We start from the raw sequence: 14,373 nt of genomic DNA, 5'->3' as shown, positions 1-14,373 counted from the left end.
AATTCTAATAAATCCACTCACATGTGAAATATACCAATATTAGTGCTCTTCTTGTATCAGTCCCAACTTTGGATCATGTTCCTTGATTGTTTTGCCTGTAATTCTGAACGGCACCCTGTTGATCCTCCTAATGTTTATCTGCCATTAATTAAAAGTGAGCGGTGGCTCTCCTGTCTCTAAGCCCTAACCTCCAGCCTGTGTGACTTATGGAGGAATTAGCGTTAGCTGGCGGGTAATCACAGCACTAATGTAGCTCCATAACTCAGATGAATTGATTAATTGCTGGATTTGAGGCGAATATTCCCCACAGGGCCACGAATGATTGGAGTCCACATCAGCGCTGGCATATGGCGCTCCGTTTTCTATTGTAATACTTAAGCATTCGTCTGTGGAGCTCTCCATGCAATGGAATGGCCATCCTTTTGGCGGAGACTGGTGAGCTCTTTCATATTCAAACAGACCATGTTTTCAAAGTAGTATTGGTCGCTTCGAGCACAGAATGGATGTTTGGTCCATCTGTAATTTAGTAATCAGTCAGGGAGGCCTAAAAGCAGCTCTTCCACTTCTAAATGTAGTTTGTTTCCCCCCATGGCACCAAGTTCAAATGTGACCTGTTATTACTCAGGTAGATGTAGGGTAAAATTACAATTTGAATTTGATTCAGTTTATAGCAAATGCTGCAACTATTTAGGTAGTTTAATATCCCGAGCAAATAATGGCTTCTCCATGGACTTTTTTTGTTCTTATTTTGTTTATTACCGTGCCTTTGATTTGTAAGCATGCATCAGGTAAAAATGCTGGCTTGTATTGAGGGTTTACTATAGTTAGACCCCCTGCTTGTAAAAGAGCAGGTCTTACTAATGAAGTGCTGTTTCCATGCACTCACATTGCTTAAAGTGTGAGGTATCAAAGCTCGGCGTCGTATAAGCCACGCTCATGTTGCAGTGATTTGCATACTGATTCCATGTAGTGTTGTGTCTGCTGCCAGTAAGGAGCCCAGTCAGCAGAGGGTGAAGAAGTGGGGCTTCTCTCTGGAGGAGGCCCTCAAGGACCCGCTGGGACAGGACCTCTTCCTGCGCTTCCTCGAGTCGGAGTTTAGCTCGGAAAACCTGCGGTAAGCTCTTAAATAAATGATGGGCTGTTTCTCAGTTCACACTCAAAAATTCAAATGCGGTTTTCCCCTGTGGCTTCTGGGGTAAGGCTTCCACACATGCTCTGTAAAGATACAGACCTATTTCAGTGCGGTTAGATCACTGGGTCAGAGCAATCCAGAGCTGCCTTGTGTACGAAATGCGCGGTATAAATAAAGTGTCCTTGCCTTGCCTTGCTGTAACATCTACTAACAGACACATCGTGGACTGGGGTGCTTGAGTAGAGGAGGCTTTGTTTCCAACTTGAGAAGTTTCAGCTCACCCATGTAGTCAAACGTAAGCTTGTTTTCCTGAAACAAACTGAGTATTTCCTGAGTCATTTCACTGAAGAGCGAGAAGCTTCTGAAAATGGAAGCAAAGTGTCCTCTACTCAATCAACCCAGTCCAGTCAATGATGTTTGAATATTCCTTGATGACTGACAGACAGAAAGGATCATCGTGAACATACAGTATGAGGACTGGAGTGACAACTGGTCTGTGTGGTCTGATGATTATAAACCAAAGAAATGTTTCAACGAAAACTCCCATTGTGCTCAAAATAACTCGTCCTTTTACTGTTGCATTTCTCTTCAATAATAGCTTTTCTTTGAACATAGCACTCAGGTGCGATTCAGTTTGATCTTGTTTATCTGTAATAATCCCAAGTACCCCCTGCTCCCACTCCCCCTGGGGTCCCCGTAACACCAACATGTCACAGTGGAAATCAATAACAGCCAGATGTGATGAACTTTTGGCTGATAGAAAAATCACAGCATTCATCCTTTACCGCTTACTTAGGGGCAGGTCATGGAGGCAGCCCGCCCTGTGAAGGAAACTCACAGCTATAGGTGACAGAAGGAACAGAAATGGACCGATACATTTACAATATAGCTATTTTATCAGCATTAGAATTTGATGTTGTTTGATGCTGGTGTGTCTTGACTCGTGCAGGAATCTCCCATACAGATTTAAAGCATGTTTGGCTGCTGCTACCCCCTGCTGTCATTATTTTCACTGGAAATCTCTCATGTTAAATTTATATCTCCCCAAAGCAGTACCAGCGTGTTTGGAAACGCTCTTTGGGCATCAGATAAAAACAAAAAAAAAGAATGTTTCTGACTGCATCACACTGAATACAAATGAGCCTTTTCGCACCTCACCTGCTGTAGCATTAGATAGACGCGATTGCTTTGAGTTGGAAATGCCCTCGCTGTACACCCTTAGATTACAGGCCCCTATCTAAAGCAACACACCAGGCTTTGATACCCATCATATGTGCCCCCCGGCTAGCTGAGATAGCATTGATAAGCGTAGCCGTGATATTAAAGCCATCTTTCATACAGACGTCCATATGGTTACAGTGAGGTTAATTGGATATGGGTGAGTCTAAAGACATTGAAGAGACAAACTCTGAGCGTCCTTATCCTGCCCCCTCGGCGATCTTACTTCTGTCTCCTGCTCCCTCACTGTCGCCTCCTAGTCCCTTCTCCCGCTGCCTTTAATTGTGTTTCCGTTTATGAGGAGCTCCTGGAGAGATGGAAAGAGGAGAGAGTGGATTCTCTTGTAATGTTATCTTACTGATTGACCGAACTCTTCTCAACATTCTTCGTCAGTAACTAATGATCTTTTAGCAGCAGGCTGAATATAGCGGCTTCTTTGCACTAAACACTAAAACAACATAGTATTGCTGATGGCTTAAGAACTTCACAATGGAGAAATGTCGTCCAAATTAGGTTGAGTCAGTTGAGACTCCACACTGTGTAGGCTTTTCATTGTCCCAGAATTCTCCATCACATAATAATGAACTGTTGAGATGGAGACGCAGCAGATTAAAGAGTTTATCTTAATGCCTTTACACGTTTTGAATATCATATCATCCGACTAGGTATAGTGTTTCTTAAACGTGATGTAATATTGATCCAAAGTGAAGCTGTGGCCAATAGGTTTACTTTATGTATAAAACATTCATTCCTATAGTTTTATAATATTCCTATCGTGGCTTGTGCAGAAGTTGTATGCAGGTTTTGGTCCGTAGGATGTTTTTAAATTGAGATTGATCGGTGCAGTTTCTTTCCTGCCCTTGCTGTCTCCTTAGTAATGCATTAAATGTATTTTTCAGTAAAGTCTGTTAGTCGGCACTAAGAGCTCAAAACAATCTGTACTGCAAACCAGCTCCAGAGCCGGCCTTTGGTTCTGTACTTTTGCACTTACATTTAATTTTGATAGTGGTTGATTAAAATAGTAAAATATTGAACCATGTCACTAACATGAAGGACAGTGGATCATGCTATAACTGCAAGTTTGGTGGTTCAAATATATATTTCTTCTTACCCTTAGCTATAATTTTAGGTTTTACATTTACACAGTTACTATAGGACAGTCTAGTCACATATTTAAAAAAAATAGATATATACACTGCTCACAAAAACTTAGGGCACACTCAAAAAACACATCCTAGATGTCAATCAATTCGATTTTTCGGATGAAAATCTTTATTCATAGTGTAGGGCAACAAAATGTTGAGAACAAAATAACATAAGAATGATAAATGGAAATCATAACATCAATACCTTCATCATGCAGGAACTGCTGACACACTCTTGCCACATGTGGCCTGGCATTATCAGGCATCAGAAGGAACCCAGGGCCCACAGCACCAGCATATGGTCTTACAATAGGTCTGAGGATCTCATCCCCGTCCCCAATGCCAGTCAGGGAACCTCTGGCTCGCACATGGAGGGCTGTGCGGCCCTCCAATGAAATGTCTCCCCAGACCATCACTGACCCACCACCAAACCGGTCATGCTGGATGATGTTACAGCAGCAGAACGTTCTCCAGAGCGTCTCCAGACTCTGTCACGTCTGTCACATGTGCTCAGGGTGAACCTGCTCTCATCCGTGAAGAGCACAGGGCACCATTGGCCAATCTGCCAATTGCTGTGTTCTCGGGCAAATGCCAATTGTGCTGCACGGTGTTGGGCAGTAAGCACCGGCCCAACTTGTGGACGTCGGGCCCTCATACCCCCCTCATGGAGTCGGTTTCTGACCGTTTGAGGACCAACATGCACATTTGTGGCCCTCTGGAGGTCATTTTGTAGGGCTCGGGCAGTGCTTCTCCTGTTTCTCCGTGCACAAATGAGCAGATAGCGGTCCTGCTGCTGGGTTGTTGACCTCGGTTGGCCCCCCTCAGGTCTCCTGGTGTACTGGCCTGTCTCCTGGTATCTCCTCCATGCTCTGGACACTGCGCTGGGAGACACAGCAAACCTTCTTGCCACAGCACGAATGGACGTGCCATTTTGGATGAGCATCACTCCCTGAGCGACTTCTGTGGGTTGTAGATGCCTCCTCATGATACCTCTAGTGGTGAGAACACTGGACAAATGCAAAAGTGTTCCAAAAATACGGCACAAAGGATGAAGACAGAGAAATGGTCTGTGGTCACCACCTGCAAAACCATTCCTCTTTTGGAGTGATCTTGCTAATTGCCTCTCATTTCCACCTGTTGTCTGTTTACTTTCCACAACACCAAGTGAAATTGATTCACAATAAGCGTGGCTTCCTAACTGGACAGTCTGATATCCCAGAAATTTGACTGACTTGGAGTTACATTGTGTTTTTTCAGTGTGCCCTCAAAAAACACAATGCCCTTTTGTGAGCAGTGTATTTCAGGTTACGAACATGAACAGTGTTAGCTGACAGATATCCATGGTAGCGTTGAATTTGTAAAAATCCATCTTGAACTCTAATTATATTAACTATATAGACTTTAATAATGGACTTATGTAGCGCTTTTCTATCTACACCAGTGACACTGGAGGCAAGTAGGATGAAGTGTCTTGCCCAAGGACACAACAGTGTGCATTTGTGGGAGCTGATATTCAAACCCACGACCTTCCGATCATGAGACGACCTGCTCTACCAACTGCGTCACCATCGCCCCAATAATAACAATGTTAGGGCTTTGCTGAAAGCTCTGTTATTTATGTACAAGTTTAATCCGTGTGACAGTTTTGTTCGGCTATGTGCTTATTTCTGCATTAGCAGTTGTTCAGCTGGAGGCAACAGCTCAGCTCTTCAGTATTCAGAGTCCAAGAGAATGCCCTGACCTATAGACATGTACCTGTAGAAAGCTGGGACAGCTGAGAAAGCATGATGTGGTTGTAACCTATCGCCGCCCGTGTCCTGGCTCTTGTAGGTTCTGGTTGGCAGTACAGGATCTGAAAAAGATGCCACAGCAGGACGTAGCCCAGCGGGCGCAGGACATCTGGACTGAGTTTCTAGCCGAGGGTGCCCCCAGCTCTATCAACCTGGACTCACACAGCTATGAGAGGACCAACCACAACCTCAAGGACCCCGGACGGTACTGCTACGAGGACGCACAGGTGAGGGCAGAGGCACGCGGACACATCTCCACATCTATTTAAAGTTATACAATACACCAGAAGGGGGCACAATGCTGTTTAATTTTTCATATCCAACTGCTTAGCTCAATTACTGTATCCCGGGTGTTTGTCATTTCAGTCACAAACACAGTACTTGGCTTCATTTGGTTCAAAATGTTAATTTAGTGGAGTTAATTTCCTAATCCACCAACAAACAGTCAAGATACTTATATAACAGCCATATAACCTTCCATGCACAAATTATGGTAGGCAGCTTTAATGCGCATCTAACAAAATGTTTTTAAGAAAACAATTATGAATAATAAATATTATAAACACTATACAACAATCTTCAACATTGTGTTTACATATATTTTGAATGTATTCCAACATTTAACCATCCATCTATTTTCTTCCGCTTTACCCGGGGCTGGGACACTATACTGAGCTCCTTCAACCACCACCCAGTCCTCTCTGCACCTGACCCCTACAGATCCCTCTGTGGGTGGTGAGTCCACAGAAGGGCGGGCCCGGCTGTGCCATACTGGGCCCTTGTTCTTTCACTATCCATAGGGGTTTCTGAACTGCTCTTGGTCTGACCCGTCACCTAGGACCTGTTTGCCATAGGAGACCCTGCCAGGGGCACAAGGCCCCAGACAACATAGCTGCTAGGTGCTCAAGGTGTCGAAAAAGTGACCCATTGGTGATGCAGTCGCACTGGGTTCACTCCTACTTTATTTTATACATAAAGTATCCAGTTTAGGTACTATTTTTAGTGTGTAGGTATCGATTATTTTGACAAACCTAGCTCAAAATATGATATAGACCCTTTAAAAAGCTAGACCCTACCAGCAAAACCCCTCACGGTGTAGATGAGCAGCTTTCCACTTAAACATGTGTGACAGAATGGGCTGAATTACCCAGCACAGCCCATCCTCTGTGTTACACGCTTCACCAGGCCAAGCTAATGGCCTAATATTGCAGAGGCCTCACACTGTGGGAGACAGGTAAAGCGGGGGGGCTGGGCACGATTTGCACTGGGGTGTCTATCAAGCTTACGATATGCCCGGAGGAGGCTGTAAATAAAAATGTATCTTAGCCATGCTGTCTGTTAGCCGCACCTCTCGCCTTCTCCTCTGTCACTTTGAGTTCAACAGCCGGTTTTCGGCTCATTTGTTTCCATATTTTTAAATTTGTCTTCTCTACAGCGTCAGCGTGTAGCATGGCTTTAACAAAAACTATCCAATTGTGACTTTTTTATGATGAGTAATACGGTAAGATACGCAGGTTATTACAGATTTTTGTGGTTAAAATGGCCTCTTACTAGCCAAGGATAGTTTCTCAACTTTCCCCCTCCACACACAACAGGCAAGGACGACACTGTCTTCCATTTGACTTGTGTCTTTATGATGTAGGAGAGGCTCCAAGTTCACACAGATGATCTTCTGTGTCCTTGTGTCTGAATGAGTGTGTTGAACTCAACTTCCTCCGCTCCGTCATGTCAATCGATCACAGGTCATTATTGGCACATGTGTGTGCCTTCACATGACAATACACTGAGATAAACCACACCGGAGGCGCGACATGCGACATGTTCATGTCTGAACACACCTTAAGAAATGAGTGAGGGAGGGTGAACAGCTGAATATGGCCTTTTACTCATAATGAGGAAAAGGCCATATTCAGCTGTCCACCACCCTCAAATATTATTTGAAAGTAGTATATGACGGATAATGATTTTCCATGTGACATATTAATGGTGGTGCTCCTCCAGGACCACATCTACCACCTGATGAAGAGTGACAGCTACAGCCGCTTCCTGCGCTCCAACGTGTACCAGGACCTGCTGCTGGCCCGCAGGAAGGTGAGAGGGGGCTCTGCTGTCACCATGACGGCTTTTACTGCTGCACAAAGTATTGTGTAAACATGAAGGCCATTCACTGTGACTGACACTGTACCAAAGTCTCGAGCACAATAACCCCAGGAAGTGCCTTGTCAGAGATAATTTGGACATATTGAAATTGGTAGATGGTTAATTCATGGAGCAGTCGAGTTGTACTTTCTGTGGTAACGTTGCAGCGCCTCTCAGAGGCCTGTCTCGTGCAGCGTTTTCACATGAGTGAATCCATGTGGATGCACACATTTACTGAGCAGAGGGCCATACTATGAAGCTGGCTGAAATTAACCTGGATTTGTTCCTCTAACCCAGACAAACCCTGACATGGAGCTTATGGATATGTGCTATTACAGTCTGTTCAGTTAACCCTGGGTTTCTCTGAGGATTTTTGAGTGAGTTCATGTGAAACGGTAACCTGGCTAGTGCCGGACTGCTGTCATTTGGAATCATTTCGAACTGCACAGCAGCCTGGGGACCATGGCCGAAATGTTCGTATGGATTTGGGAACCAATCACAGAACGAGGAGGGACGGCAAGATGATGACGAGCTATTCGATATACGGAAGCTTGTAGTTTATTTACGGATAAAAAAATAAAAAAAGGTTATTTTTGGATCAAGCATGACAGCAGCAGACGCGACGCTATTTTTCGATCAAGCTTTAGACCTTGTTCTAAATAGTTTAGCTCGAAAGTTTACAGCGGGTACGTCACACGTCAGCGGATACGATGATACGATTGGCTGTGGCTACGTGCAGACGCATGATAGACATTCGTAGCTCCCAATAAACAGCTATGGACGATCGTAAACCACACCCCTCCTACGAGGAAATGAATTGGTGGTCCCCAGACTAAATATCACTTGTGATTTTAGTCTGGCGTTAGCCAGGCTAGTGAAACAGGGAGAGTCCATAACTTTAAGCAACACTTGCACCATTATGTGGACAAGACATAAGCCTTTTTCATGTAGTCATCGAAAATCTCCTCAGCCACATGTGTAGTAAAAGTTACAACAAAATGTCACTACTTTATAAAATCTAAACTGCTCAAAGTGTTTCCTCCTCTTCCCTCTGATCCTCACATCTTTGACTAATCAGAGGAACCGCAGAGTTTGTCACCCAAACTCTGCGGTTCCTCTGATTAGTCAAAGAGCCGTCCTCTTATCTAAGCTGGGAACTAAACCTGGTTCAGAGCAGGTTTTGTGCTCAGGGCATGTTTCCATGGAGATATACCCTGATAGAAAGTGATCCAGTTTTGTAGTATGGCAACACCAGGGTTAATGCTAAACTTACCCCTCTAATCCAGCTTCGTAGTATTTTAACTCTCGTATATTAAGTGTATGCACAAAATGGAAATAAATTGGGTCCAAATATAGAGTAATACAAAATAAATATAGGCCAAGGATTAATGCCTATATAGTAGCTCAATCTGAGCTCCTCCTGTTTACTCTGTGCTCTTTCTGTGTCTTACAGAAGTTAAATTCCCCCTAAGAGCACATCCTACAGGCGTTACCTTTAACTCATGAGTAGCAATAAATGTGAGGCACAATAAAACTAAATATAAATAAAAATAAAATTTTCTTGTCAAAAACAGCAGAGATCTTCTTCTGAACAAGCTAGTACAGATGACTTGTTTGCTCTGCACTGTATGTGTTGACATGTTTCTCTCCTCCCTCAGCCTGAAGCCGACCAGGGCCGGCGCACCTCTCTGGAGAAGTTCACTCGCAGCGTGGTGAGTCACTCACACATATCCCTTGTGTTCATTTGGGGCCTTTGTGTCACTTTTTACTCTTAATTTGGCCATAACGTTTTCCATATTTGAGATATTTTAATATTTTTTTTGTTACAAAACATATTTTGACCAACATTATCAAAATATAATTTTAGCTTTACTTTGGCCATTGATGCCGCCTGAACACATTTACTGCCCTAATCTCATGTTAGTGGCCTTTCATGACACTTTTTTTAAAAACATTTTTTCAAACATTTTTCCACATAATTATGCTAATCCACTTGAGTTCTGCACAAAACTACCACAGTTTGAAAAAAAAATCTAAATATTTGACTATTTTAAAGCCAATTTAAAAAATGACCAAAAAAGTGAGTTTGGGCAGAATTTGGATTTACATTTTAAAACACCCTTGGGTATGGGGGACTGTGAGTTTTTATTTAAAGTTCACTTTTTCTGCCCCATTGACTCCCATTATAAACTCACTTTTTCATGTCTCTGCACACACACCCACACCCCGGACGAGTACATCCCCCCACACACCCCCAACACACCACAACACCCCTCCCCAGGTCAGAATATCCCCACACACCCTCAACACCACCCCACCAACACACCTACACCCCGCCCCAAGCCAGTATATACCTCAACCCCCTGTATACCCCCACACATCTACACCCCGCTCCAGGCCAGTATATACCCCAACCTCCAGTATACCCCCCCACACACCTACACCCCGCTCCAGGCCAGTATATACCCCAACCCCCAGTATACCCCCACACATCTACACCCCGCTCCAGGCCAGTATATACCCCAACCTCCAGTATACCCCCCCACACACCTACACCCCGCTCCAGGCCAGTATATACCCCAACCCCCAGTATACCCCCCCACACACCTACACCCCGCTCCAGGCCAGTATATACCCCAACCCCCAGTATACCCCCACACATCTACACCCCGCTCCAGGCCAGTATATACCCCAACCTCCAGTATACCCCCACAGATCTACACCCCGCTCCAGGCCAGTATATATCCCAACCTCCAGTATACCCCCCCACACACCTACACCCCGCTCCAGGCCAGTATATATCCCAACCTCCAGTATACCCCCCCCACACACCTACACCCCGCTCCAGGCCAGTATATATCCCAACCTCCAGTATACCCCCCCACACACCTACACCCCGCTCCAGGCCAGTATATACCCCGACCCCCAGTATACCCCCACACATCTACACCCCGCTCCAGGCCAGTATATACCCCAACCTCCAGTATACCCCCACAGATCTACACCCCGCTCCAGGCCAGTATATATCCCAACCTCCAGTATACCCCCCCACACGCCTACACCCCGCTCCAGGCCAGTATATATCCCAACCTCCAGTATACCCCCCCACACACCTACACCCCGCTCCAGGCCAGTATATACCCCGACCCCCAGTATACCCCCACACATCTACACCCCGCTCCAGGCCAGTATATACCCCAACCCCCAGTATACCCCCACACACCTACACCCCGCCCCAAGCCAGTATATACCCCAACCCCCAGTATACCCCCACACACCTACACCCCGCCCCAAGCCAGTATATACCCCAACCCCCAGTATACCCCCACACACCTACACCCCGCTCCAGGCCAGTATATACCCCAACCTCCAGTATACCCCCACACACCTACACCCCGCTCCAGGCCAGTATATACCCCAACCTCCAGTATACCCCCACACACCTACACCCCGCCCCAAGCCAGTATATACCCCAACCCCCAGTATACCCCCACACACCTACACCCCGCCCGAAGCCAGTATATACCCCAACCTCCAGTATACCCCCACACACCTACACCCCGCTCCAGGCCAGTATATACCCCAACCACCAGTATACCCCCACACACCTACACCCCGCTCCAGGCCAGTATATATCCCAACCTCCAGTATACCCCCACACACCTACACCCCGCTCCAGGCCAGTATATACCCCAACCTCCAGTATACCCCCACAGATCTACACCCCGCTCCAGGCCAGTATATATCCCAACCTCCAGTATACCCCCCCACACACCTACACCCCGCTCCAGGCCAGTATATATCCCAACCTCCAGTATACCCCCCCACACACCTACACCCCGCTCCAGGCCAGTATATATCCCAACCTCCAGTATACCCCCCCACACACCTACACCCCGCTCCAGGCCAGTATATACCCCGACCCCCAGTATACCCCCACACATCTACACCCCGCTCCAGGCCAGTATATACCCCAACCTCCAGTATACCCCCACAGATCTACACCCCGCTCCAGGCCAGTATATACCCCAACCTCCAGTATACCCCCACAGATCTACACCCCGCTCCAGGCCAGTATATATCCCAACCTCCAGTATATCCCCCCACACGCCTACACCCCGCTCCAGGCCAGTATATATCCCAACCTCCAGTATACCCCCCCACACACCTACACCCCGCTCCAGGCCAGTATATACCCCGACCCCCAGTATACCCCCACACATCTACACCCCGCTCCAGGCCAGTATATACCCCAACCCCCAGTATACCCCCACACATCTACACCCCGCTCCAGGCCAGTATATACCCCAACCCCCAGTATACCCCCACACACCTACACCCCGCCCCAAGCCAGTATATACCCCAACCCCCAGTATACCCCCACACACCTACACCCCGCCCCAAGCCAGTATATACCCCAACCCCCAGTATACCCCCACACACCTACACCCCGCTCCAGGCCAGTATATACCCCAACCTCCAGTATACCCCCACACACCTACACCCCGCTCCAGGCCAGTATATACCCCAACCTCCAGTATACCCCCACACACCTACACCCCGCCCCAAGCCAGTATATACCCCAACCCCCAGTATACCCCCACACACCTACACCCCGCCCGAAGCCAGTATATACCCCAACCTCCAGTATACCCCCACACACCTACACCCCGCTCCAGGCCAGTATATACCCCAACCACCAGTATACCCCCACACACCTACACCCCGCTCCAGGCCAGTATATACCCCAACCACCAGTATACCCCCACACACCTACACCCCGCCCCAAGCCAGTATATACCCCAACCCCCAGTATACCCCCACACACCTACACCCCGCCCGAAGCCAGTATATACCCCAACCTCCAGTATACCCCCACACACCTACACCCCGCTCCAGGCCAGTATATACCCCAACCACCAGTATACCCCCACACACCTACACCCCGCTCCAGGCCAGTATATACCCCAACCACCAGTATACCCCCACACATCTACACCCCGCTCCAGGCCAGTATATAAGAGATGGAGAGAGATGGTACTTTATTGATCTCACAGATGGAGAAATTGCATTCGATGAGAGAGCATCCGGCAGCAGCACCCATTCAGTGCGCACCACTCTTTTTTTTCCTTTGGTGAAAGATCGTTATATACCCCACAAACTCAGCATATCAAACAAAACACTAATTTAAAATTGGCTATAAAGTAGTAAAATATGTAGATATTTTTTCAAACTTTGGTAGTTTTGTGCAGAACTGAAGTGGATTAACATAATTATGTGAAAAAATGTTGATCTACAATATTTTTACAGCCGTCAAAAATGTGGCACAAAAAGCCACTAACGTGCGAGTAGGGCAGTGTTTCTTAACTGAACACGAGGGATATTCAAGGAGTTTAAGGATCCAAATGTGCCACAGTAAATATAAAATACTTGAGTGTATTTTCATAAGCACATTAGATGTTTGGGTGAGCTTTCCAAAGCCGCCACATTCAGCTCCAGAGTGTGCTATATGTGGGTTTTCCGTGGGTTATTACTTGCTGCTGGTGCCGTGTGCCTGGGGAGATGTTCTGATATTGGCTGACAGCAGGTACAAGCTGTTCATTGCACTAATAATGATTTCAGCAAACAGAGCAAATAAAAGACATGCAACATTACGGCCTGAATACACAAATTAATTGGGTTTGTAAACTGCGCTCCGCTTTAGAAAATCACAGCTTCTCAAACTGATTACAGTGAGCAGCACCTCGGAAATGAATTGGGTTTTATTGAAGCATTTACAATGGACAAAATGGAGTCAAATTAGGGCTAAATACAAACTGAAGCAAGTCTGAATGAGAGCATACTGTAGTCCAAAGATAACTCGTGTTGTCTAAAATCTCCTTTGGTTATTCCTTGTTATGGAATGTTTTGGCAGTTTTGATGACGCTTTCCTCAGCTCTGGGAGATGTTTCTAAAAGTGTAATCATATGTTTTTTTATGGTAATTACTTGAAAACGTGACGCACAGGTTATACTATTAAGCTTACAGTTTTATCTGTTTGTCTAGGCTCTGTCATTGTAGTAGAGATTTTCAGATATGGTTGACTGGACTGGGTTGGTTGAGGATGTTTCACTCCATCTTCAAAAGCTTGTGTGGTCGCCTATTCTGCATAGGCGCTCACAGAAACTTAGCAGAAAATAGCACTGCCTCAAGACAAGAGAAAAGCCCAAGTGTGTTGTCCCTGAAAAGGCCGTATTAAATAAGACCACATTTCTGGAGTGAATCTGATTTTTGGGTTATATCTGATGAGTGATCTGAAGGCTCTCTCTTTTTTCAGGGCAAGTCTTTGACAGGGAAGCGGCTCACTGGGCTGATGCAGTCCTCTTGACAAGGCCTGGACTCGAGCACTTGAACTGTCAGGAGAGCGGCTCACCACCAGGGGGCGCCTGCTAATATTTGGACGTGTCTGGCTTTACATTTTGAGAATATCTGCGGCTGCGACTGAAAGGTAACATTGGAGACAAAAATCCAAGCCAAGAGACCAGACAGCATGCAATAAGTCAGTAGATCCACCACCAGGGCGGAGCTGTCACTTCATAGACCGTAATAGACTATATACAAACTCTTTCTACTTGTAACGCCTGTTCACTGCCAGGCTCTTGTCTCCGACTGCTTATACCTGACCAAGGTTTTTTTCACTGCTATACACAGTTTGAATGCCTTGACTGATGTCAAAAATGAGACTTAGAGAAATGCTGTAGCTTTGTTTTGTCGTTAATCAGGACTCCACTAGGGGGCAATGTATCTGAGTCTTTAACACACTGCCTGACTGTGACCAGAAGGGGGCGCCTGTTTGCGTGTTATAAAGGGGTGTGAATGACCTCTGCATGTTTCCAAGAGCTTTTTGTAATTAGTGATTCTGAACCTGATCAATTTAGCACACAAGTATTCAAAATGTACTATAGTAAAA

General features: G+C 46.1%; 1 protein-coding gene across 1 annotated transcript in view; it reads left to right on the top strand.

The window, feature by feature from the left end:
- Positions 1-14,353, top strand: part of LOC306975254 (regulator of G-protein signaling 6-like) — an 89,261-nt gene extending 74,908 nt beyond the window's left edge. The window contains exons 14-18 of the mRNA XM_079572749.1: positions 989-1,114; positions 5,326-5,512; positions 7,287-7,376; positions 9,083-9,136; positions 13,741-14,353. Coding sequence (XP_079428875.1) covers positions 989-1,114; positions 5,326-5,512; positions 7,287-7,376; positions 9,083-9,136; positions 13,741-13,791 — 508 coding nt within the window. The 3' untranslated portion in view covers positions 13,792-14,353. The remainder of the gene's footprint in view (positions 1-988; positions 1,115-5,325; positions 5,513-7,286; positions 7,377-9,082; positions 9,137-13,740) is intronic.
- Positions 14,354-14,373: the final 20 nt, after the last annotated feature.

The sequence above is a fragment of the Gobius niger genome (genome assembly GCF_951799975.1).
Source record: "Gobius niger genome assembly, chromosome: 15".
In the NCBI taxonomy this organism is placed as follows: domain Eukaryota; kingdom Metazoa; phylum Chordata; class Actinopteri; order Gobiiformes; family Gobiidae; genus Gobius; species Gobius niger.
Note: the sequence above shows the minus strand (reverse complement) of the source record. Positions and strands in the feature narration are given on the sequence as shown.